The sequence below is a fragment of the Mustela lutreola genome, chromosome 7, assembly GCF_030435805.1.
Source record: "Mustela lutreola isolate mMusLut2 chromosome 7, mMusLut2.pri, whole genome shotgun sequence".
NCBI classification, from domain to species: domain Eukaryota; kingdom Metazoa; phylum Chordata; class Mammalia; order Carnivora; family Mustelidae; genus Mustela; species Mustela lutreola.
Window position 1 is genome coordinate 78,748,474 of NC_081296.1, and position 26,668 is coordinate 78,775,141.

The 26,668-nt window shown below is 36.1% G+C and overlaps 1 protein-coding gene across 3 annotated transcripts in view; it reads right to left on the reverse strand.

The window, feature by feature from the left end:
* Positions 1–26,668, reverse strand: part of WDR72 (WD repeat domain 72) — a 216,681-nt gene that overhangs the window by 84,423 nt on the left and 105,590 nt on the right. For all 3 annotated transcript variants that reach the window (XM_059181600.1, XM_059181599.1, XM_059181598.1), the window contains 3 exons: positions 7,505–8,322; positions 4,833–4,924; positions 602–681 (listed from right to left, as the gene is read on the reverse strand). In XM_059181600.1, coding sequence (XP_059037583.1) covers positions 602–681; positions 4,833–4,924; positions 7,505–8,322 — 990 coding nt within the window. The remainder of the gene's footprint in view (positions 1–601; positions 682–4,832; positions 4,925–7,504; positions 8,323–26,668) is intronic.

The following is a 26,668-nucleotide window of genomic DNA, read 5'->3' on the forward strand; positions in this document are numbered from 1 at the left end:
ACATTTATTAAGCTCATGAAAAAGAATAAAGTCCCGATAAATATTCATCTAATCAACACACAGATATTTATTGTACAATATACAAAGCTACCTAGTAAGCTTTTAAGATCCACAAAAGCTTTAAAAGAGATAGAAGGACTTAAATTTGGCCTTAAAGAAACCCATTCTCTCAAACAGCTTATAGATGAGGTACTTTCGAGACAGAAAAATAATTCCTAAGTCCACATACCAAATTCCCAGGCCTAGGGCCTTTTATGTCATGGTGTATTTTAAAATCAAATAATAGACAATTCTGCCACAAACTGGAACATCAATAGGCAATAAGGTATGGTAACAACGAAAACATCCCTTCCTCAGGCCCCCGGTTCATCCCCCCTATCCTGTGCATCCTTGCATATGTCCATCTCTACTTTTCCCCTCATTATTAGTCTCTGCATTTGTCCTGTTAAATGAAATGCCCGGGGAGGAAATTTTCTGTGAGGACAACAGTAGCCACTTGTGGGTACTCTCGGGATAAGGAGAGTATGACTGAACCACTCACAGAATAGAAAGGCACAGCAGGGAACTGTTCTAATAACTTCAAGAACATACTATGTCATACCTGCACAGACTGGTCTCTCCAACAGGAAATGAGCTTCAAAAGTGAAATGTCAGCTTCAGGTATATGGGCTTCATTCTTACCTAGAAATACAGAGAACACATTTGTTCTTGAGAATATTAACATGCATGCAACCCAATGATCCTCAACCCTGGCTCCATGTTAGAGTCACCTGGGGGGTATTTTCTCCACAAACACCAGAGGTTCTGATTTAATCGGTCCCGGGAGAAGGTAGGGCAGGAATGAATACCCTGTGATACCCAATGATTTTCATGTGTAACCAGCCAAGAACCATTTAGTAATTTATTTATATTTCTAATGATTATACGAATATATATTCACATCAAATCAAATTCATCTTTATACCCTAAACCCATCTTCATAACTTTTGCCAACAGAGTGTGCAATGAATAATGTTCCCACCCAAAACAGATGGCCAAATTTTACAATTCCTTCCTCATGCAAATAGATCCTGACATACTATCTTGCCATGAATTAGCATTTATCACACAGCAATCATATAAAGACTTCCTTGGATTTGTCCTTACCCAATTATACTACTCTGATCAATAGATCTAGCACTTATGTTTTAATCTGACTCATTTTGTTATGTATTGTTTCTTTTAAATTTGCCCTTTTGAATGTCCTTTCTATCTATTTGCCTTAATGTTCAGTGTGAAATTTTAAGAGTGAGCTAGGGCTTGGTTTATTTAAATTGATCCACAGAGTGTCCAGCAGCCCCCTACTCAAAAAAGCACTTAATAAGTGCCTTTTCATTAATTGAAAATGTACATATAATCATCCAAATGAAAAATTGATCAATTAAGGCTTTCTGATGGCTAAAGTATATTATCTAGGTGCCAGATCGTGGGAGTTAAGATAAGGAAAAATGATGACGGCTTGCATTGGAGGGAAAATTACTCTAATCATCTATTTAAATGAATGTATTAATATGTGTTCGAAATTCTGGCATCAACTCTTTAAATTAGTATTAGTTCGGTATGCTTTTCATTGAATTTCATTTTATATATTAAAAGATAAGTATATGTGTATATATATGCACAAATATATATTTTATAAATATTATATGTTATATATATATATTTTATGTATTAGTGGTCAAAGGAAATGTGATAGAAAGTATTAAACATAATGTGAACTAAGAATATTAAAGAGACATATGAAACTTCTGACTCATTAATATCGTTATTTTTCCCTGATGGAACATATGATGTGAATTTGAAATGACCAAGATCAGTGCATAAAACATGTAAGTATGATAGAGCACTACGATTTTGAAGTCATATTTTCCATTTCTTTGTGAGCACAGCAGGTAAGAGAAAATTTTCCTTTGATCTCTGTCCTTCCCCTCCTCTCTCATTCTGTTGACCTTGTGACTCTACCATCAAAGCTAAGTATTGGTCTTAACTTTAGCTACTTACTGGCATCATGGGGTACTTCACAGTGCACTTTAATGTGATGTTAAAATTTTAATATGAGGTAGAAATGAGAGCCAACTTTTCTTGGCCATGTCAGTGAACTAAAGAATTAATTGCAACATCAGAGAGAAAGATAAAAAGAAAACACCCCAGGCTTACCAATAGTACTGAGTCACCATTTTTGCTGACAAAAGTGGGCAGTGGTTCCTCCACTCTTTAGAATGAGCACCTCAGAGTATTATTTTATTCAGGCTTTGACTTTACTGAATTAATAGCATAAAGCGAACCCCTCCTTTCCCTTCACCTCCCGTCTTCCAATTACTAAAACACAAAACCATGCTCCTTAGGATCTATGTGAATCTTAAATGCTGCAAGCCTTGCCTCTAAACACAGGAGAGACTATTCAGTAGTAAACTTGCTCCTGCTACTTTGGTTGGGGCTGCCAGAGGAAATGCTGGGGAGTCCACGGCTCTGGTTAGCAATTCTCTCCATCTCTGCAGAAATCACTTACATTCTGCTTTAAACTCTAATCCTTTTCTCAATGTTATAAAAAATAAAAACAAGGAGAAATGCCCTAATAAGGGCTATGGCTTGAAGAGAAGGCAGGCAGCCCAGACTGGGACCTTTTAGAGAAAATACTAGTTGGGATCCTGAGAAGTGTGCTGATGTAATGCAAAGAGCAAGTGGTTTGGGACCAGAGTTGGCCTGGAATCCTGGCCCCTCTGCTCAGCAGCTCTTTGTCTCTGAGTGGAATCATCTAATTTCCATGAGCCCCAGTTTTCCGAAGGGTAAAACAAGATAGTTCTTCCTACTGTGCAAGGTTGTTTCTATATAGAGAGAATATGTGTAAAGCCAATGGCATAATTCTTTGAATATACTAGACACGCAAAAATTGGAAGCTATTAATAACTCTCAGTTTAAAATATTCCAAATATTCTTTTTAGTAGCCTTGAGAAGGCCCCTATGGACCATTATTCAGGGCATCTCAATGTGTCGATGGCATAATGCATAACTTCATCAAGTCTAAAATCTCATTCCCATTTTACAAGTGTAGTAAATACAGGTTTAAAGGAGTAAAAGACATGCCCAAAGCTGTACAAGTGGTAAGTGTTAGAACTAGATCTTAAACCTCAGCCATCTGTTTCCAAAACCATTATTCTATTTACTATTCACACATGGATCCAAAGGTATTTGCTTAATTCCTTGAAGGCTTTGTTCTGGGAATTGGGGATACAGCAGTAAATAAAACTGTCATAAAAAAATAATAACCCCCATGGAGCTTACACTTTAGTAGCAGGACACAGATGGCAAATGAAAAAAAAAAGATATATATTACATTAGAGTGAAAAGAATTATGGAAAACAGTAAAGGAGGGAATGGGACAGAGCGTGCTGGGGAGAAAGGAGGGCACCTTCATTGATAAAATGGGGTCCAAGCAAGAACCAAGGATGTAAGATGGAGGCAGGAGGCAGCCGGTTGACCTCTGTGATCTGAGGAAAGAGCATTCCAGGCAGGAGAAGAGCTAGCACAAAGGCCCTAAGACCTGCCCATCTTGTTTGGGTCAGAGTAAAAGGTCCGGTGTAGCTGGATCACGTGAAGCAAGGGGTAAGTAAGTACAAAGAGATGGCGTCAGATGGGAGTTGTGGTCGTTGCAATGACAGAAGCAGAACAGGGTGCGCCTCGGTGGCTCACTGGGTTGAGCCTCTGCCTTCAGCTCAGGTCATGATCCAAGGGTCCTGGGATCAAGCCCCACCTCAGGCTCTCTGCTCAGCGGGGAGCCTGCTTCCCTCTCCGTCTCTGCCTGTCTCTCTGCCTACTTGTGATCCCTTGCTCTGTCAAATAAATAAATAAAATATTAAAAAAAAAAAAAGGCAGAACAACCAGATTATACTGGGCCTTGTACGCTCTCCTAAAGACTGTGCCTTTTATTCAGAGCGGAACAGAAGCAGGTGAAAGGTTTTAAGCAGAAGCATAAGGTTCTGACTTAGTTTCCAATGGGTCATTCTGACTGCTTGATGGTGAATAAAGTACAGGAAGGAGAAATAGGAGCCGAAGGGTGGTTAGGTTAGGAGGCAAGGAGAGATGAAGGCTCTGGGGTGTGGTCTCTGGGTAAATAGAAACAGAATCTGGGATATATTCTGAAGGGAGAACCAATATATTTACTAAAAGATTGGATGTGGGTGCACAAAAAAAAAAAAAAAAAAAAAAAAAGGTCGGGGGGTGAGTCAAAATGACACCAAAATTCTTGGCTTGAATCACGAGAAGGGCAGATTTGCTTTACTGAGATGTCAAAGATTTAGAGAAGCAGGTTTTGAGGATAAATTGGCTATCTGGCATCAAAAGAAAATCAAAACACCAAGACTATTACTCAGAAGAATTCAAGGATCATTATATAACCTTCTGAAAAAGCTATAAAATTCTCTAATATAATAATCACTTATTTGGTAATAAAGATACTGATGTAATAAACTTCCCCATAAATCACAGGTGACCTTAATTTAATATCTAAATATTTCTTTTGCCAAAAAGTTTCAGACTTTCAGGCATTTCAAAGATCATTTGATAAAATTCATCACATTACATGTCTTGTAACACTATTCATTTTAATAAAAAATCACATGTATTTCAAATATAATACAAAAGTATAGCCATGTGAAATGCAGACTAAATCAAACAATAAATGCAAACACTGCTCATTCCAAACTGTAGCAGGAGACCCAGTTGTAGATGGGCCAGTTATTCTATTTCATAGAGAAAAAAAAAAAAAATCAGACTTGTATCTCTAAGTCCTTTACCATTTCGTAAGTAACCACAGAAGCTTGAAATAGTAAAAACTTCATTCCCAGGACTTTTTGCCTTGTTGTGCACAGATTCCATTTTGAAAGACCTGTCGGAGGAAAAATAGAGGATATCATTAAAGATATATGAAAAGTATTTTTAGAAATAAATTGAAGATTTGAGTGTATGACCACTTTTAAAAAATTTGGGAACTGAACATAGGTTATTTTTTAAGCAATGTTCTCCAACAGTAATCTCTTTGGTAAATTTCCCCACTTTGTTCCTACCTAAAACCTTAATCCCAGTTTTGAATTTTAGGTTACCAGAATTATTTTGTGACTCACTTTTCCAGGAGGAGCTCCACTACGATAGGTCATGTAATTTGTGGTAAGTGCAATATATTCTGAATCTTAATATGTTGACATCTGCCACAGTTCTCCACAGGTCCTCTAAGGACCTGAGGAAGGTGAGTTCTACTCCAGACCAGTGATTTAATCATAGCAACTTTCAGGTACTGTTCAGGGATATTGTCATAGGCAGATGGCTCTTTCCTTAAAATGTAGTTACGTCATGCACCCCATTGTGAAGCCCACAAGGATTTCTCCACATTCACAACCACAGTGAAATGTTAGTGAAATGGACAAATCCAATGCACATTATTTTGATTTCCCAAAAATTGCCATGCTGTCCAACAGCAAATCCAAGTTGAAGTGACTGATTTCTGGAAGCAGTTTCTAATCCGGACAACTCTTTCAATAATTTTTTTTTAATGAAGAATTTCGTAAAGAGTTAACTAATGTATGGTGGCAATTTTTAGCGGAAGGCAGGCTGACAGCCTGTGATCCCCCCTCAGGGCACCAGACACACCCTGCACATCCTGAACTCCCTATCTGCAGCCAACTCAGAATGAAAACCTCCATCACACATTAACCAAGTCCCTCACTGGCTCTGTGGGATCATGATTAGGCAGATACAATTTGTTAACAACCCACGTTTTCAAGAATTTGAAGAAATCTTAGTGGCCGCCTAGCCCACAAACCTCATTTTCTAAATGAGGAAAGCAAGGCTCAGAGCGGGTAAGTGACTTGTCCAGAGCTACACATGGCTAGTTAAACATCAAAAGCAGGATTTATTCCCAGGTTTTCAGGCTCCAGGCTGACTGCATTTTTTTGCTTATCATACGTTCAGTGCTTCGTAATCTTCTTAGTTACAGGAAGAAGAGAAAAGTAAAAGAAGGCTATATGAAACTTAAACATGTGTATATATATATGTGTGTGTATATATAATATGTATTACATATACATATTATGTATGAAAAGAAAACAGAGAAAAATTTAGTATAAAACCACAGAATTTTACCAGTCTATGTCTCCATAATAGGGTCACAGAACAGAAAATGGGAAACCTTGCATTATAATGGAAGGAAGCATAACATCAGATCCTAAATAATCCACAGAGCCTTCCTACCAAAGGGTAGGCCCACCGAGGGCAGGAATGGTGCTGACCGTTCAGTGCCTGGAACTGAGCTCCTATCACAGAACAGAAACGTCAAGGACCATTTACCACCACATAGTGGGAAGTGCTTTCTGTAAAAGCGTTCCCATGGTTTCCACTCACACTAATTACTCTCTTTACTCTGAACACCAAAATACTTACCTATACTACCAAGATTTTTCCGCATTTCTTTACCCTACTTTTGGTGTTTTCTATTTATTTCATGTGTCTTTTTCTTTCTTTCTTTTTTTTTTTTAATCATTTGAATCAAATGAGAAATTTCTTCTGTAGACTAAGGGCACATGCTATAAATTGTAAATTGTAAATTCAATCCTCTAATGTCAGACTGAAAAACTATACTGAATTTTAGCAATAGAAGAAGGCAGACACACAGAGTTAAGGTTAGTAATGAATCAGGCTCTGGAATTAGACTGGTGCTCAGCTTTGAATCAGCCTCTAAGAAGCTGAATTAATCTTGGAGTTGATACCTTTTCGCCATAAGACTCAATATCCTCATCTTTAAAAGAGCAAAATAATAGTACCTATATGCCAGCCTTGCATATTAAGTGATATCAGGTAAGTAAAGTACTTACATGGTGACTAATAGATATTAAATATTCAAAAAACAAGAGCTATTTTTATTCAACTGTACTTTTTGTAAATGAATTACTGATTGCCACCTCTAGCTTAGTACAACAAAGTATAAATTAAATGGTGGGACTTGGGCTATGAAACTGTAAAACTTTCTCCGATGATATATGAAATATCACTGGCATTTACTTAAATGTTCTTTGTTCATATTTAATTCACAGCAAGTAAAATGGATTTCAAGGTGTGTATGAATCAAACTATCGTCTATCTCTCGGTCTACCTATCTATTAAATCATTCAGCGCCCAGCACTAGGATTTTCCTGGTACATATTATGAGAGCAATGGATATTTTTTGAATGAATACATTTTTAAATATATAGATTAATTGCCCAAATTATTCTCTGATTCCAAAGAATTAAGAGGAAGTTTTTCTTAAATGTTTTTTGAGCTGAAGGAGCTGTTGCATATTTACTCTTGATCTGAAAAAAGGAAGAAAGGAAGGAAGAAGAGGAGGGAGGGAGGGTAAAGAGCCAAATACAGCAAGTAATTATGATTCTTTTAATGTCCCAAATAATAGTAGTCAAAATATTTACGCATATCTTACCTGTCAGTTCCACATGCCAGCTCTAAAGGCATGTTAACTAACTTATTAACTACAAATAGTCTGCTCAGTAAATAAACTATAGTGTCCGACTCTTGCAAAGAATTACAATTATTCTCCAATCCTCTTGGCATTCCAACCTGATTTGGAAGAGTGGACGTGTACTTGTTTGACAAGTCCAAAACTTTTTTGGAAAATAAATTAACTTTTGAATAGTCTGTTTTCGTTTCAGCACTGCATACATCCCACCCCGGCAGCATCAATGAGAAGCGGTCTTCATTTGCAGCAAGTCCTAAAGAAACAGAACCCTGAAGCTTTAAAATATTGAGATGCTTAATGCAGAGATTATCTAATTCTTTATCCAGTCCCCATGGCAAAAAGCAAGATAGGAACAATTTAGCTGCATCTATTGTGATGCTGGCATCCATTTTTCTTGATGGTTCCGGGTGCATCTTTTTGGAGTTCTTTGTTTTCTTCTGCCTTTTAATGCCATCACTTTCTTCTAAGAATTTGACAGCATTATCTCCTTGGGCTGGGTTCTCACCAAAAGGCTTGGCTTGCACTTCTGCTGAGAGAGAACCACAGGCAGTTTTATTTCTTTTCAGCGTCAGTGTTTTCTTCTCCACTGTGCTTTTGGCTCTTCTTAGGATCTCACTACCATAGAATGAATTAGAAGGGTCAACGTCACAGATTGGAGTTGGCAGCAAAAGTTCAACAAGATTTTCCAGATCAAATAGAAGGATATGAAAGCCAATGTTACTCCATTTTGTCTTCACAGGCAAGACATTAAAAGGTCCTGAGAAAGACTTGGCATCAGCAACCTAAAGGAGATTAAGGAGAAAAAATAATTATGTGTCAGGGTTTTTATTTTTCAAGTGATTTTTATTAAAAGTTCCATATTAAAATGGCATAAAATGAAAGCATTAAGTAGCAGTACAACTAAAGCCATTTCAATTATTTTGTCTGTTAGGAAAACTTCCCTCTAAATTAAACAGTCTATACTCCTTAAAAACTTTTTTTTTCCTTCCTAAAACCTTTATTTTTCTTTGAAAAAAAAAAATGAATTAGGCCTAGGAAGTAAGATAGCATCAGATCAATATCTTTTCTTATCTGATTTCTTATTTTCCTATCAACATAGCCATGAAGACCCACAAAGGGGAAAAAGTGAGTTTGAAAATTAAGGAGGAGAACATTGATATGCCTGGGTGGTTCATTCAGTTCAGTGTCTGCCTTTGGCTCAGGTCATGATCCCAAGGTCCTGGGATCAAGCCTTGCATCAGGGTTCCCACTGAGCAGGGAGCCCAAGTTCGGGCTCGATCCCAGGTCCTTGGGATCACGCCCTGAGCTGAAAGTAGACGCTTAATGACTGAGCCACCCAGGCGCCCCAGGTTCACACAATTTTTTAATTGTTTAATACCTTTCTTTTTTCATTTTTGTGTTTGGTTTGCAATAGAACATACTTTTCATGTTTGTTTGTTTGTTTGTTTTAATCTTGATATCAGTTGTTCCAGTATCATTTGCAAGCTTGTTCTTTTCTCACTGATCTGCTGTCTGGGACATTATTCAATTAATCTATTCCATAGTATAATAGCTTTACAAAGAGACTTCAGATCTGGTAGTGAGGTTCCCCTATCCAGTTGTTTATACAGTCTTTTATTCTTTCACGTAAGTTTGAGGATGTTTGTCAAGTTCCAGACTGTATCTCCCACTTACTTAGACCATGCTTAATTTCTTTTGATCGTTTAATGGTTGTTCAGAGGGATGTTTATATTATTTGCTTATCAATTTTTTAAACTTCCTGTAGCTATGGGTCCTTTTTCATTTTTGATATTATTGCTTTTGCTTTTTTTCTTGCCAGAAGTTTATCGATTTTGATATTCTCTTCAAAGAATCAAATTTTTACTTTGTAGGTCCTCTCATGGAATAATGTTTTCCTTGGAAGACCATTTCCTTGAGTAAACTATTTTAATTTCATTTATTTTCTCACAGCATTTTTGAAGGCATAATTCTCCAGTCTTCGGGTTTCCTTTGATGCATTTGAGATGTTAGCTAGTACTCTGTCACTCTGTCTTTTCTCTATGCTGCTCTTTAGATCATTTTGTCTTTACTATTCTGCATAAAATCATAGACTCACTAGAATTCTTTTAGGTGTGGATGTTTCCCCCCAATCCTACATTGTATCTGAGTATTTCTAGGTCTCCTTAATTTTGTTCAGTTCTCAGACCTACCTTTTTGAATGTTTTCCCTCTGCATCCCTTTCACCCCATACAGAACTCTGGTGAGCCCATTTGTCAGATAAACTATTTTCTCTCTCTCTCTCTCTCTTTTTTTTTTTTTTTAATTTCTTTGTCTCTCTGTGCCTCATGCTGGGCATCACTTTGGAATTCTCCTTTAGCTTGCCTATTTTCTTCTCACCTGTCTCTCCTATAACATTTAACTTACCCACTGAGTTTTTTAATTTTGAGTTTTACATTTTTAATCTCTATCAGTTCCATTTGGTCCCTTTAAAAAACAAACTGTTCATTTTACAGTCAGATATTTTTTCCTTATTTTTTAAACCATTATTCTTCTAAAGGTACTTATTTTGTATAATACATCTATAATTCCAATTTTTAAAATCCTTGTGAGTATGACTCTGCTTTTTTATTTTGGTGGTGCTTTTCTGTTTCCTTATGTTTTGTGACTGTATATATGCATGGGTGTGTGCATGTGTGTGCATTTGCTAGCAGTGAGAAGCCTTCGAGTCATGGGTTGAAAATGCATTATTCAAGAGAGAATCTGTGTTTGTGACTGCCAGGTACCCAAGGGGTACAGATGTTTATTTTACTAGCTCACTAATAGTTAAAAATTAGGTTTGTATATAGAATTGAAAATTAAAATTCAGTAGCTCCCCCAATCCATGGGTTATATGTCCCAAAGATTCCTAGTAGACACCTTAGATGGCAGATAGCTCTGAATTATACATTTACTATATTTCCCCCTATGCATACATACCTATGATAAAGTTTAATTTATAAGTTAAGCACAGGAAGAGATTAACAATAATAACTAATAATAAAAGAGAACACTTAGAAGAATATAGTGTAATAAAAGCTATATGAATGTGGTCTCTCTCTTTCTCTCTCTCTCTCTCTCAAAATATCTTATTGTACTGTACTCACCCTACTTTTTGTGATAATGTGAGATGATAAAATGTCTAGTGATGAGATGAAATGAGCTAAATGACATAGGCACTGTGGTGATGAGATGAAATGAGCTAAATGACATAGGCATTGTGGTGCAGCTTTAGGTTACTACTGGTCTGATGATATGTCAGGAGGAGGGTCATTGGCTTCTGACCCATGGGTAAGTGAAACTGTTGATAAGGGGGGACTACTGTATTTAGGTTTGATAAGGAAGAGAGGAAATGGGCGCTCTCTTACATTTCACGATGAGTGTAAATTGGCATCATTATAAAAGGTAATTGGCAAAATATATCGACAACCTTAAAATATTCTATAACCTTGGATATAGAAATGGCTTTCCTAAGGGTAAAATTACAAAGATACCCAAAATTATATGAAAAAGAATGTTTGTTATAGAAATTTTTATATCAGTAAGCTGAAAATAACTTGAATGTCCCGCAATATAGATTTGGCTAAATAGATTATAATATGTGCACATATTAAAATACTAAGCGGATATTAAGAAGAGGTTTGTGGGGATTTTTTTGGCAAAATATATAATACCACAGCAAGAAATTCACACAGTGTCTATGGAAAATACCTAGATTAAAAAGTGTAATCCCATTTTTATAAAATTGCAGAGATTTCTCAACATCTCCTTTTAACTATATCTATTTCTTAAAGTTTTATTTTTAAGTAATCTCTACACCCAGCATGGGGCTTGAACTCACAACCCTGAGATTAAAAGTCATGTGCTCTATTGACTGAGCCAGCCAGGTAATAAGAATTGCCAAGGAAAATGTCAATAATAGATACGGCTATCTAGATGGTTTTAACATTGTGCCTCCTGCCCCCAAAATACGTTAATCAGATTAAATTTAAAAGTGTAAGAAGATTTGCTAGTAAATCGAAGGCCAATATTTTAGATATATAAGCAGCTCACAAAAATTAATTAGCAAAATACTTGTATCTCAAGAAATAAAATGAGCAAAAGAGACAAAAATACCACCGAGGAGCATAGTTTTTAATCCATTTGTCTCAATAAAAATAAAACAAGTATAAAATTTTACATACCACACTGGTTTTGAGCACTTATATTTGCTAAAATTTTTTCAAACTTACAGAAAACAAAAAGGATCCCATGCTGTTGAGTGCTCATTTTAAAGGACTCTGATGACATCTAGATGGCCTTATCTTTTCTCAGGAACATCACGGTTATATGTATTAAGAGTCTTAAAAATATACACTGTCATTCTTTCAGGGTACTTGGGTGGCTCAGTAAAATAAACATTTGACTCTTTGATTTCAGCTTGGGTCATGATCTCAGAGTCCTGTGATCTAGCACCCAGCTAGGCTCCACACTCAGTGGGAAGTCTGCTTGAGATTCTCTCTCTCCCTCTCCCTTTGTCCCCCTGCTCCATACTCCCTCTCTCTGCCTGCCTCTCTCTCAAATCAATCAATCAATCAATCAGTCTTTAACAAATATTCACTATCTGTGTGATATAATAAGCACTGAGTGTCATATGCAACTAATGAATCATTGAATACTACATCAAAAACTAATGATGTATTATATGTTGGCTAATTGAACATAATAAAAAAAATCTCTAAGCTACTAAAAAAAAAAATTCACTATCATTGTCTCTAATTGAGATGCTACTTCATGTTCTTGGAGGATAATATACCCAGATCTATGCTGTGGGTTTATCTGTTTTCATTCATTCAGCAGACACTGAAGAGGTCTTTGAGGGGGACCTCTTAAGTAGAGCATGGTATGAGTAGCTGTCCACAGAATATGGAACAAGACTCAGCACTGGCATAGTTACAGCTCCCACCCTTTACACTCAGAAGAGGAGAGAGATAGGTGCCCAGCAAGGACCTCATAGCCAGGACAAGGGCAGAGTAAGGGCCAATGTAGAAAGCTATGAAGGCCTGAAGCAGCCATCTCATATTCGATCTTGATCACCCACGAAGTCTAAGCAGAAGTGACAACAAACCACAATCTGAAAGATTAAGGAAAAATGAACTAAAGGAATGGGCAAGACCAAGTACTCGAGGCAAAGAGAACAACATGAGAAGACCCAAGAAGTGTTGGCTGGAGTTGGGGTGAGGACATATATAGAGACCATGTACAAGGACAATTTTAGTATGGATGGAGAGCAGAATATGGAAATGCAGAGGAGCCAGACAGGACAGGAGCCACATTGTGTTAAAGCCTTGCAAACTCTGTTGAGTTTCAAATTTATTCTGCTGTGACCCTTGAAGGGGTATGTAAGTAAGGAAGTCACCGATTCCCAAACTCTAGCTATGATTACTTCTGAACTGCAGGCTAATCAACCAGGCTAAGACAGAGTTCCACTCTCCTATGCACTTCCACTTCCCCAAACTGTAATCTCTGGCCACAGTATCTAGATTTCTCAATTACTGGGCATTACTGGGCCAGACAAAAATCATAGCAATGATTCTGGCAATATGACACACTCCCTGGTCTGGTCTCATCCTCTTATTTTGTGATCACACAGCCAAAATAGACCCATTGCAGTGTTGTAAACAAAAATCCCAAATTTCCCTCCCTAACCATAATCACTTTAAGCCTCAGGAGCAACTGAACACTTTAGAATATTTTCAAATCATAAATATTATTCCAAGTTTTTTTTTTCCTTTTCAAGATTTATTTATTTATCTGAGGGAGAGAGAGAGTGAGGGGGAGGGTGGATGGGAGGGATAGAGGGAGAAGGAAAAGAGCTAGATGCAGGGCTTGATCTCAAGACCCTATGTCACAACCTGAGCCTAAACCAAGAATCAGAAGCTTAACCAACTGCATCACCAAGGAGCCCGCAAAGGTTATTATTTTTTTTTTTAAACATATAATAAAGTTGTTTTTCATTTGGAAACAAGTCAATTTAGATTATAAATATAAACCACTGTTATATCTTAATGTCCTAAAATGAATATTATAATTCTAGTTAAAAATGTTTAACTCTGTAAAAAGTATATTTTTAAAGTCATGTCATCAATGGACTTTAAAAACAGTATTACCATCATTTTGAACATAAGTAATATAGAATAACAACAAATGTCAATAATAGTAATTACTGAGCTTTCACATTATAGACCGGACATGCACAATATTTAGTAATGTTGAGCAAAGGCTATAGTAAATGTTAACCTTATTTATATTTATATGGTACTATACACAATATATTCTGCCGACAAGAATTCTATGAAAAACAGCCTGCTAAAAGAAATTAAAAAATAGAAGTGTTTTCCTAAATCATGACTGAATAACGTTGTGCAAAAAATATAAATATATTACTTCTGGAATGATAAAGTATATGTAAACCATCATTTTAACACAAGTATTTTAGAAACATTCACCAATCTGATTACAATTAAAAAGTCAAGAACAAGTAATTGAAGACAAAGAAGAATTTCACTGAATCTATGTCACTGCAAAAGTGTGAGGGCTAAATATAAATTTTAAGTTATTAGTCCATGTGTTGCTGACAGAATGCTCTCTGATTGCCTGACAGCTCCCCAAAATGTGCTGTCCAGGCTTTGCACAAATAGAAAAGCTGCTGGTCTTTTCCCCAATATCCCATCACGGTTACAACCACTCTCTGAAGTTCCAGGTTGAAGCAAGAGAGGAGGTATGTTTACAATCTGGACGGCAAGAGGTAGCACTAAGGGACAATGGTCCATTCCAACCTCTGAACTTTGGGAGCCTGGGGAGTAAAACGGTTCTGATACATCTACATGTGAATGCTCTCAACAGCAGGTGCAGAGTAGGAAGAGGCACATAGAAATGAGCTCTTTGTCTGAGTACACAGACTTCAGGAAAAGCTACTGAGTCAGAAAGTCTGCAAGTGAATCCCAGATGGCCAGCGGAACAGAAATTATTCCTCCACTCCCTGCAAGAACTCAAAATAAATGACAAGTAAAACTAAAGTCAACTACTCAAAACTCAAACTCTGAACAACCCAATAAACACATAAAAAAGAAGCACCAGAAGGACCCAAAACTTTAGAAGAAAAAATGTGATAGATGTGAAGGTGTAAGTCTAACATCTTTATTTTAAGAAGTCTATTCATTTACTTATTTTTCCTTTATCCTGCTGTGTTCAGCTGGTGCCTCTTCGTTTTTCTATCTGATTCAGAAAGACAAAATGGTTAAACAAGACTGGTTTTACCCCCTGCCTTTGAAGGTGGAAATGCACTGTCTGACAACATGTTCTGATAAAACTTCTCTCTGAAAACATATTGGATCCCCCACTGAGTTTGTTGTGAAAGGAACTGACCTGCCCAATCTACAACCACAAAATAAGTTTGATAAAACTGATGCTTAAAACTACCTTCTCTTCTCACTTTTGTGGCTGTGTGCAATAAGACTTAATACAAGTATTTAAATACTATGTGAAAAGACATAGATGCTAGCTGAAGAATTATTCTAGGTATTTGGTTACGTGAGAGCAGGAAGAATTTAGAAATTAGCTGATCTTAAGGGAAAATGAGGAACAGAGAAGTAACGTGACTTGTTGGGTTCCTCATTTGGTAAACAGCCAAGTCAGTGATCCCAAGTCCATTTTTTTTTCCCCTGACTATTCTTTGGATGACATTCTATGACTTATATTTCTCCAAGAATAAAATAGTGTTTCTTATTTATTATTTCTAAGATGTCTGAAGGAGCCTCATTAGCTAAGCATTCATTGCAGGAAATACCATATTCACAGATGTATAAAAATGAAAAAACCGGGGCACCTGGGTGGCTCAGTGGGTTAAAGCCTCTGCCTTCGGCCCAGGTCGTGATCCCAGGGTCCTGGGATCGAGCCCCACATCTGGCTCTCTGATCAGCAGGGAGTCTGCTTCCCTTCCTCTCTCTCTGCCTGCCTCTCTGCCTACTTGTGACCTCTGTCTGTCAAATAAATAAAGAAAATCTTTAAAAAAAAAAATGAAAAAGCCATCATTATAGGAAAACATTCACTAATGAACTGATCATTTATAAAACTAGTGCCTCCCTTTTTAACATTAAGTCCCACCCCACCCATTAGTCAGGCTTTGACTGATTATTAAATGATGTGTTCCCATCACAAAGTAGATAGCAAACGCTGTAAAAAATGAAAATGAAGGATTACGCTGAATGCCAGAGCTGAGTCTTACCCAATGCCAATGACAACCAAGGATCCAGCAGGGGAGACCAATTAACAACTGAAGAAGAGAAAACTAATTCAGTTTTTCAAATGACAAAACTTTTAATATAAATTCTCTTTTCAATACTTTTCTAAAATAGCTGCGAATCATGAAATTCACAAATGAAGTAAAAAGTAACAGATTGTGTACCATACAATTAAATTAGAAAAAAAATCCTCCTCCTCCTCCCCCCTCTTCTTCTTTTTCTTCTCCTTCTCTTCCTCCTTCCCCTTCTTCATTTTCTACTTCCCAAATCAATAGTTTTCAAACAGCAGTATTCAAGAATATTCACAGAATGGAAGAAGTGTCGATCTCCTACACAATCAGAAGAATTACTCATGAAATGGGATGGACTGACCAAGGAAAGCAGGTTATTCCCCTTTCACTCTAAGTCAACAAAAGTAACTTCAACTTTACTAAGGATAGTTCACCACTGAAGAGCCAGGAAAAGGTCCCAGCTCTGTGTGTGCGTCTCTTACTGTAAAAGGAGACAGAGTCTGTTTTCGGGGGTTAAAGGAAAGTCCATTGCTGCCTCAGTGGGCACTTCCTAAAGACAGGCCCATCACTGCGAGATACCCGTGGTGCCTCAGCAAAGCCAGAGAAGCTCAGGTTTGCTTTCAACCTAACAGGGCCTTCCTTTCCTTCTGGTCATACAACAGAGGGATCCCTGGAATAGAAAAGTCACACCAGAAGAAACAACGATGGATTTCTACTCCATGGCTATGAGGCCAAGTCTTATTTGTACGTGGTCTCAGAAGTTAAAAAAAAAAAAAAAGACATTTATTTACTCACTGGAATTTTATCAGATAAAATATCATTCTAGATTTCTAACCAGGATTGTATACTTCCTCCTAATCACATTTTTGGGCACATACATTTCACCAAATTTCAGGGAAGCATACTAAAAAGTCAGACCTTTTTTCTTACTTTCAAATATCACAGAGGTATTATTTGTGCTCTAAAATGCACATTAAATCATGGTTATAGCAACACCAGCCTCCTCACTAAGAAAGTTTCTCCATCTCCTAAGACACCTGTGGCAACATGCTCCTGGTAAGCCAGGCTTACATCTGAACACCATCTTTTCCTTCTCTTCTCCTAGCTACAGTGGGTGCTTGTCACTGTTGCCTGATTCTTCTGCTCTATCTTGGCCTTCCAGCCTTTTCTGATTTCTCCGCCTCTTGTGTTTGTCTTTATGCTGAGAATGCCCCATCACCCATCTACAGAAAATCTACCCCCAAAAGAAAACTCACTTCCCCAAGAGACTTCCCCTTTTCTCATCTCTTCTAGTCATCATCTCGCTGTCCTTGGGTATTTCACGACATTATTATTTCTTTTCCACCGTGTGCACGCGCGCGCACACACACACATCACTATTTTCATCCATCCCAATCTTTAAAAAGCTGACCATGCCTCGGCCTCAGTGCATTCCACCGGCAGGAATCTCTTAAGAGTTCATAAAACATGAGGTCTATTACAGAGGACTTCTTTGAGCTTTTAAGAGTCAGACAAACTGAGTCCTATCACCGTGGAGGGTAAATGTACTGACTTCATGGCATCCTCCTCCTACTAACTGTTCAATACTGAAACACGATAGTTGAAGATGTTATTCCGGGTCTTTTGAAAAATAACGAAGAAAATCCAGCACATAAAAAAGTACATTAGGTATGCTTTTGTTTATGGTAACTTGGGATTCAGCTGTTGGGTGTTAGTGATGCACATTTCTGTAAACCCATCTCTAACCTTCATGTGACCAGAGCAATTCACTTAAGAAACTGTCGCCTAAGTGAAAAATAAGTGCCTCACAACACTAGCCCATTTAAGCACCTAATTACAGGGTCAGTCCAGAGTCAACCTGCTCCATAACAGATTGCCTTCATCAGTGGGGTCCTGTCTACCCGGCTATCGTGCCTTCACTCCTGGATCCTGGTGTACTTGGATGTCCTTGCCCTGACTTTGGACTACGTCTCTTCAAAATTTTACTGATGCGGAATCTGGGGTAATTTGGGAAAGGACAAAAGTGTTCCTTAAGTAAGCCATTTCTCTACCGATTACAAATGGAAACCACTGTTTTCTATCGCTTCTCTCAACATGTTTGTACTTTAAGTCATAGGATAGTTTTCCAGGTCTTTTAAAAAATTCTTTGAAGTAAAAAAAAAAAAAAAAAAAAAAAATTCTTTGAAGTGAAATTTCAGATGGAAAAGATACAGACCTTTAAAATGTTTGTTAAATTGTTAGACTATGCTCCAGCAAGTTTCTTTTAAAACACACTTCAACCAAAGGTGAATGCATATAAGTTACTTTGTCATACCATTAAAGAGTTCAGTACTTCTTTTAATGTTTATTAATCTGATAGGAAATTTGCATTGATGATTTTCAGTCAGTATAGTTCTGCAATTTAAATGTTCATTTTTGCCCTGTTTCCTAATTTACCATTTATCTTTCCCTTATCAATTTGTAAGAGCTTTTTTGATGTAAAGATATTAACCTTCAAATATACTGCAAATATTTTTCAAGAGTCATTAGGTTTTACATTTATAGAGTTTGAGAATCTCTACAATATTTTTTAAATGTAAATAGTAAAACTATAATTTTTGTTTCATGTATCTTTTGGGAATTTTGCCAGTCTTAGGACTTTCACAATGCAATTACTAAAAATATTACCTATTTTCCCCTAGTAATCTATCTTCCTATATTAAAATTTCTATTCATTTGAAATTTACTTTTGTGAAAGGCAGAGAATAGGGACATCATTTTATGTTTTATCTAAAAATATACTCAATTGTACAAAGGCCACTTATAAACTTTCCCTTATGATTTTAAGTGCCATTCTTTCCAAAGATCAAATTATGATTTATATACATGCTTATTCCTAGACTCTTTTGTCCTTTCCATTTATCGTTTTGCCTCTTCTTAAGTCACTTCTGAACTCTACTGCAGATGATAGATAGATAGGTAGATAGGTAGATGATAGATACACTTAACATCTGAGAAGGAAACCTCATTTCCATCATTCCTCATTTGCTCATTTTTCTTATCTCATTTTATACATTTATTTTTCCAGAATAATTCTATAATCAAATCATCAAAGTCCCAAAAAACTCATCTAGGAGATTTTGAAAGTTATTTTTATTAAATGTATAGATTTGGGACTATGGGAATCTTTAAAATACTGAGCTTTCCTTATGGGATTCCACATAACAATGATGTTATTAAATCAAGTTATTTTTTATGTCTTTGAGTGATTTTTAAAGCATGTGTTCATATGGCTTTTACATATTTCTTATTAAATTTATCCCTATTATTTTATATTTTATACTGTTTTTATCAATGGAATTTTGATACTAACTTGTGGTTTTTTGTATTAGCACATAAATTTTCTTTAGCATTACCATCCTTAACTTTATTTTTTGTGTTGTTAGGTCTTCTGTTCTATTCACTTTTATATAGATTATCCACTATTATACTTGAATAAGGGGAATTCATTTCATTCTTCCCATTCCTACTCTTTTTATTTCTTTTTCTTAAACTTTGGTACTTGCTAATACTTCCAGGAAAGGGAAAAAAAAAGTTAAGTAATAATATTACTATAACCAAATTGCTATTATTATTGCTTTTTAAAGATTTATTTCTTTATTTTAGAGAGAGACAGAGCATGAGCAGGGAGGGGCAGAAGGAGAGGGAGAGAGAAAACCCCAAGCTGCCTCTGCACCATGCATGGAGCCCGATGCAGGGCTGGATCTCACAACCCTGAGATCATGACCCAAGCTGAGACTAAGGGTTGGATACTTAACTGACTGAAACACCCAATCATTGATTTTTTTAAAAAAAATGATTCACTTATTTTCTCAATGTTGGCTAAGTTGGGATGGTTTTCCTAGGTCCATTTATGTGAGTAACCACCTCTCTTTAACCCCTGTCATTAAATTTGATTTATTCAGTAATAATAGGTAATTGAAAGAATACCAGGTCATTTTAACAACATCAACTAGTAAAGATTGCATATTAATTTATAATCCCAAATACTTCCCTCATCAAATACTTTATGAAAGAAAAATCTAAAACAATGTTTATTGGGAGATCAGTAAAAATGTAACCAGGTCTGTATGTATTAATATAGAAGAATGCCTGCCAAATATTTTTAACATAACAAAGCAACTTGCAGAATACCCTCTAATATAATCAATCTCATTTCTGTGTGAAAGAACAACTTATACACATGAACACAGACCTACACACGTGTTTTCATTTTATGGTATAGAAAGGAACACAACAGCATTATGGTATGGAGGCTAACACAAGGGCTGTGGCTTGAAGAGTGAGAGAGGATTCTTCATGATCCATAAATGTCAGGGTCCTCCCTGGACTGTCAAGCATTCATTTCCTAAAATTCAGCCTTGATCCATTAGTGATACATGAAAGCCAATACTGCCACACTGTATTTTGGAAAGTCTTAAATTACAAAATAAACCGTACCTGAAAAGTCAAATTACTGTATATATTACTGACATGAAATCCAGGAAAAGAAAATGCTTTTATTCCCCCCCCCCCCTTCAAATATATCAAGACATGCCATCTACTTTAACTGATTTAATACACATTACCACATAAAAATTTCATGGAAAGTACAATTTAAATGCTATTTTACCTATGTTCTTGTCTCTGAAGGCTGTTTACCATTGGGATTCAGCTTATTCTGGGAACTCTGCTCCCTCCCTTAAAATACGCATTTCCATTAGCTGATGGAGAGTCCCACACTGGTTTACCCTCTTCCCTAACACACTAGTTATTTTCTTAACAAGACACACATGCCTGATGAGTGGGCTCCTCCCTTTGCCTGCTGCCTTGTCCTTTGGCTGATTCAAAAGTGGAAAATACAAATTAGAAAGAAAAATAAAGGAACTGTTAATAAATGTTATGTAAATTAACACTTGTCTAGTATTAAAAAGCTTTCACACAATTTTCACTTTAGACTTCCTTGGTCTAAAAAAACAGAATTCAGTGCAAAGCTAGACATTGACTTAAAAATTCTTTGGTTTATGAATATTTACGAATGGGGCATGAGTGCTTGGTCTCCATATCACCAGCAAATTAATTAATTAATGTAATAGTGACTCAATGCTTACTGAGTAGAAGACTTTAATTCAGTAAGTCCAATAATCCTTTAAGTGCAGAAACAGGATATTAGATTATTTTTCCCCCCCTGAAACGCCTTCCCCAGTCTGGCCTCGAAAATATGATAAAGCTCCATTCCAGCCTTCAAAGCTAAAGTCCCTAGTTGTATTGAAGCACAAAGCATTATAGTTTCTAAAATAGACAGGAGCTGCTGTAGGACATGCTTCCACCAAACTGCCTTTGGGGTAATCAAATGCAGTGCTGAGAACCTGGTCAAAGTGAATGCAGCTGGTAGAGGAGAGGCTGAATCTGGTCTAGAGCATTCTAACTCTTCACGTGTCTCGTTTTAATCCAGAATAATCCTAAAGGATGTTTGCTTAAATTAAAAGCTGAAATGTGTGTATGTTTGTGTGTATAAAGAGAGAAAGTAACACTTCAACAATTTAGTAATTTCCATGATTTAACCTAAAATGTCTTGACTTTAACTGGAAAGATATTTCCATCGAGAATTATAAGAACATGCCATTGAATTTTATATATGGAAACTCAATGTATGAAAGTCTACTTCATTCATTAAAAATGCATACAGTAACAAACTTTTAAAGCACTACTTGGACTTTCAGTTATAAAAACATAACCAAGTGTAAGTATTGTGTTTAATTATAAATGCTAATATTGCTTTCTATATAGTTATTTCAGGAATAAATTCTCTCTCATGACTTGAGAAAAATGGGGCATCTCTCAGTCATGACAAGAAGTTAGCCTTGAAGTAAAATCAAATATTTGATTGAGGTAAAAGCAGCCATATGCTTACAGATCTTTATTCATTCAGTAAGGGTGGGGTAGAAACTTTAAAGCAGACACACACACACACACACACACACACACACACAAAACTAAAACACAAACTGCATGTCCCCAAAACAATTGGAATTGTGAAATAAGATTTATTTTACTATGTTTGTGCTAGCAATTAGAAATTTTTCTTCTTTAATCTATCCTTTCTCAGTGCTATATATAGTTTATCTTAAGATATTTTTATGGAAAAATATCTAGATGTTCACAAGAGCTCATTTATATTTCTTCATGGGAGTTTTATCTTCATTGACAGAAACCAGTAACTATTTTTAAAAGGATTTTTTTTTATTGATTGACTAAATGAAAAAGATCTACAGAGGGCTTTGCTCCTATTGCACCAAATACATTTCTTCAACATTTATAACAAATGACTTAATTTTACAGAAAACCATAAGCAGGTAGGGATATACCAGCTACAAAAGCAGAGATCTTACAACGATATGAAAAACCATTGGTGGAACGACAGGAATGAACATGCCTCCCAACAATGCATAAATCAAACACCAAAGTGTAAATGAAAGCGCCAGCCACTCATTTTTAGATCTGTTGAGCCCTTGGTTGCTGGAGATAGTTGTTGGCAGTAAAAACTGTCTCCCTACAAAGGGTCGGTGGAGAGCAGAGTGATTGGCAGCGCAAATAGAAGACAAAGGAGAAAGCCTTCAATCTGCAGCTGATGCACAGGAAGAACATGGGGAGCTGAGTTTACAACAGAGACAACATTACCAAGCTAATGGCATGGGCAATCATGGGGCCACCACACATCCCGGGTATCAGCAGGGCATCCATTTTCAGCTAAGTGTTAGAGTACCTTTTTGCTTTCTCTCACCACTGCAGGGGTAAAACAACCTGGTGGGGGAAACACACTGACTGGTAATAAATTACTATATTGGATACTTTTTGTTTTCTTTCAGCAATGACTTTACTGTGTATTCTTGCTATCATTACCAATTAAAGTGCAGCCTGCTTTAGCGAACTGTATCTAACGGTATATCAGTCCCGATGCTCCAATTGCTTTGGCAAGTATCACAGGGTCAAGAGGCTCCTTTGACCTGTATCATCTAAGTCTTTCTGACCACTCACTATTTGAAGCAATCTCAGCTGAACAGATGGACATTTTCTGTGACACTATAAAGCTTAGAATATAAAGATAAATGAAATTGTGTTTCAGGCTTCAAACTGGTTTATGAGTGTGAAATATTGTTAGTGTAACCTACAAAATCTCCAGTTTTAAAGTGCACACTTTGACTCTGGCTAATGGATAGAATTGCTTGCTTCTTTTTAAACTGTAGATTTAATTTTTTCACTTGAGGAATAGCAGAATTTTGTAAAGCATGATTAAGGGTTACTTGGTTACATTTCAATCACTATAATCACAGCCCATTTAAAAAGGCAGATTTTACTTTTATTACTGTGCAATGGTATTATGCTTGTTTTCTCTTTTAAATAAATGATGCATCAAGAAAGTTACACTGTACACAGAAAAAAAAACTAAGACTATAAATGTTGGATAAAGTAAAAATGAAGATTTTAATTTTCCTTAGACATAATTTTTTTCTCTTAAACTCCATCATTCACTTGTTGGAAGGACAATCTAGTAGTTTACATATCTGGATGTGAAAGGGAAATGATTAAGCAACAGCTTTATATTTCTTTAATCCATTTGTGTTAGTATATCATCATGGTTATTTGAATATTTAGAAATTTTTAGTTTAACCTCAAGTAGAAGATGTATAAAATTTTCCTCACTGAAACTGAAGCCTGGTCTCCTTTAAAGTGACCATTTAATTTATTGTTTATACTACTAAAGTTACTTTTGAGAGTGAAATACTGCACTATTAATAATTACATTGAAAAAATAGGCATGTACTAAGAAGCCTTATGGTAATATACTCTCAAAGGAAAAAGGCAACAAATATGCATATTTTTAAAAAAATCTACATTTCTGTATCACTCTTGAAATGTGACTATTTTCTGTAAATCAAAATTATTCTGTAAGTCTATTTAAATAACTAAAAAAAGGGAAGTTTTTGTTTTTGTTTTTTAAATTTCATGTTTAATTTATTCCAATTCTTAACAGCTTCTTAACTGCAGTAAACAACAACAAAAAATAATAACCAAAGCCCCAATGATAAGAATATTACCAAATTGTTCAAGGCTTTTTATTTCTATATTTTGTGCTTCGAAAGTCCATGAAACAGTATTCTGTCATGGTATTTCCAAAATAACCTCTCAGCAATCAACTAAATTTCTATCAGGCAAACAGATTTGGTTGCAGGCAAGTGAGAAAGGATAGGTATAATAGATTTAGAGTTAAACCATTCATCATGTTTGAGGAGCTAACAATTTCAGAGAAAAAGAGAAAAACAAAATCACCTGGGGTGAGAAAAAATGTTTCAGGGCACTCTAGCCTGGGAACTGGCTATTAGACTAGAGACAAAGTTAGGGACAAATGCATTCTTCTCTATCAGGAACCATAATCACAGGTGTGTCCCCACCTTCTGCAAAGGGATAAAAACCAAATACCAGCTTTGAAGTCTCAGGGGTTTCTAAGTAATTCTAAAAAGCAAATGTACAACGCAGTTTCCTTTCTAGACAATAAGATGCTTTAATGACAGAAATAAACTTCCGGGAAAAGCTCTCAGAGAGTTTGGGGGTAAAAGAAAAGGCAAGCTGAGGTAGGGCTGCATAGGAATTACGGAAACTAATTCACATTAACCAAATACTCTGGACTGAATGTGTCATCCCAAAATTCACATGTTGAAATGCTAATCTCAATACCATGCTATTGGGAGGGGGGGATGTAGAGAGAGAAATAGATCATGAGGTGGAGCCCTCCTGTATGGGATTAATGTCCTTATAGGAAGAGGTCAGAGAGCCAGTTAGCTCTGCTTCCATCATGTGAGAATACAATAAAAAAAAAACAGCCATCTGCCACCAAGGAAAGGGCCTTCGCCAAACACCATATCAGCTGGTTAACTTGATCTCAGACTTCCCAACTTCCAGAACTATGAAGAATAAATTTCTGTTTTTTACAAGCCACCTAGTCAAGGGTATTTTGTGATAGCAGCCAAAGCTAAAACACCAAAAATAAATAAATAAATAAATATCTAGTAATAATTAAGGATCTTTGCTGATAAACCTATTTATCATTCTACTGAAGCCCCCAAATTCCTGCAAAATATAGAGCATCCCAGTACTAGAGACAAAAGAGAAAGAATTGCTTATACTGGTGCAAAGCTATGGGAAGGACTCCATTAGAATGCCGAATAACTGCGACTAGATTTCAGGAACAGAACATGAAGGAGTGGAATTATTTCTGCACACAGAAAGATTTAAAAATAATATGACTCACTCTGAAAACTTGAAAAGATATATTTCATTATTATAAAACCATAATAATACAGAAAGCAAAATGTCAACTCAGGCACCAAATTCTGAATTATTGAAGAGACTGAAGATATTTATATATAATTATAGATTTTTTAAAACTTAGTAAGGTAAGTAAGGGGCATTTGAATGAAAGCTTAACTTTAGAAAAATAATGTTTGCTGTATTGTTTCTGCCTTTGATGAACAATAGTAATACCACTTACATACTATTAAAACTATACATAAACAAAAAAAAAATCAACCTTATCAATAATCACACCATCCAAGGAGAGTCTTAACTTTTCGAAGTAGAAATCTGGAAAGAAATCATACTTTTCTATTTCATGTTCACGGATTAGAAGAACAAATACTGTTAAAATGTCAATACTATCCAAAACAATCTACACATTTAATGCAATCCCTATCAAAATACCACCAGCATTTTTCAAAGAGCTAGAACAAACAATCCTAAAAGTTGTATGGAATCACAAAAGACCTCAAATGGCCAAAGCAGTCTTGAAGAAGAAAAGCAAAGCTGGGGTACCTGGGTGGTTCAGTGGGTTGAAGGTCTGCTTTTGGCTCAGGTCATGATGCCAGGGTCCTGGCATCAAGCCCCGAGTCAGGCTCCCTGTTTGTCACTCTGCTGCTCCTCCCATTTGCACTCTCATTCTCTGTCGCTCACACTTTCTTTCTCAACTAAGTAAATAAATAATCTTTTTTAAAAAGAAAAGAAAAGAAAAGAAAAGCTGGAAGCATCACCATTCCAGACTTGAAGTTATATTACAAAGCTCTAGTAATCACATCAGTATGGTACTGGCACAAAAATAGACACATAGATCAATGGAACACAATAGATAATCCAGAAATAAATCCACAACTCTTAGTTCAATTAATCTTTGACAAAGCAGGAAAGAATGGAAAAACGACAGTCTCTTCAACAAATGGTTGGAAAAAAGTCTTTTCAACAAATGGCGTTGGGGAAAATGGACAACAACATACAGAAGAATGAAACTGGACTACTTTCTTACACTTATATATACACAAAAATAAATTCAAAATGGATGAAAGACCTAAATGTGAGACAGGAAATCATCAAAATCCCAGAGGAGAACATAGGCAGCAACTTCTTACTAGACATGTCTCCTGAGGCAAGGAAAACAAAAGCAAAAATAAACTATCAGGACTTAATCAAGACAAAAATCTTCTGCACAGCAAAGGAAACAATCAAGAAAATTAAAAGACACCCTACAGAATGGGACAAGGTATTTGCAAATGACCTATATGATAAAGGATTAGTATCCAAAACCTATAAAGAACTTACCAAACTCAACACTGAAAAAACAATTAATTCAGTTAAAAAATGGGCAGGAGACATGAATAGACATTTTCCCAAAGAAGAAATACAAATGGCTAATAGACACATGAAAAGATGTTCAACATCTCTCATTACCAGGGAAATACAAATCAAAATTACAA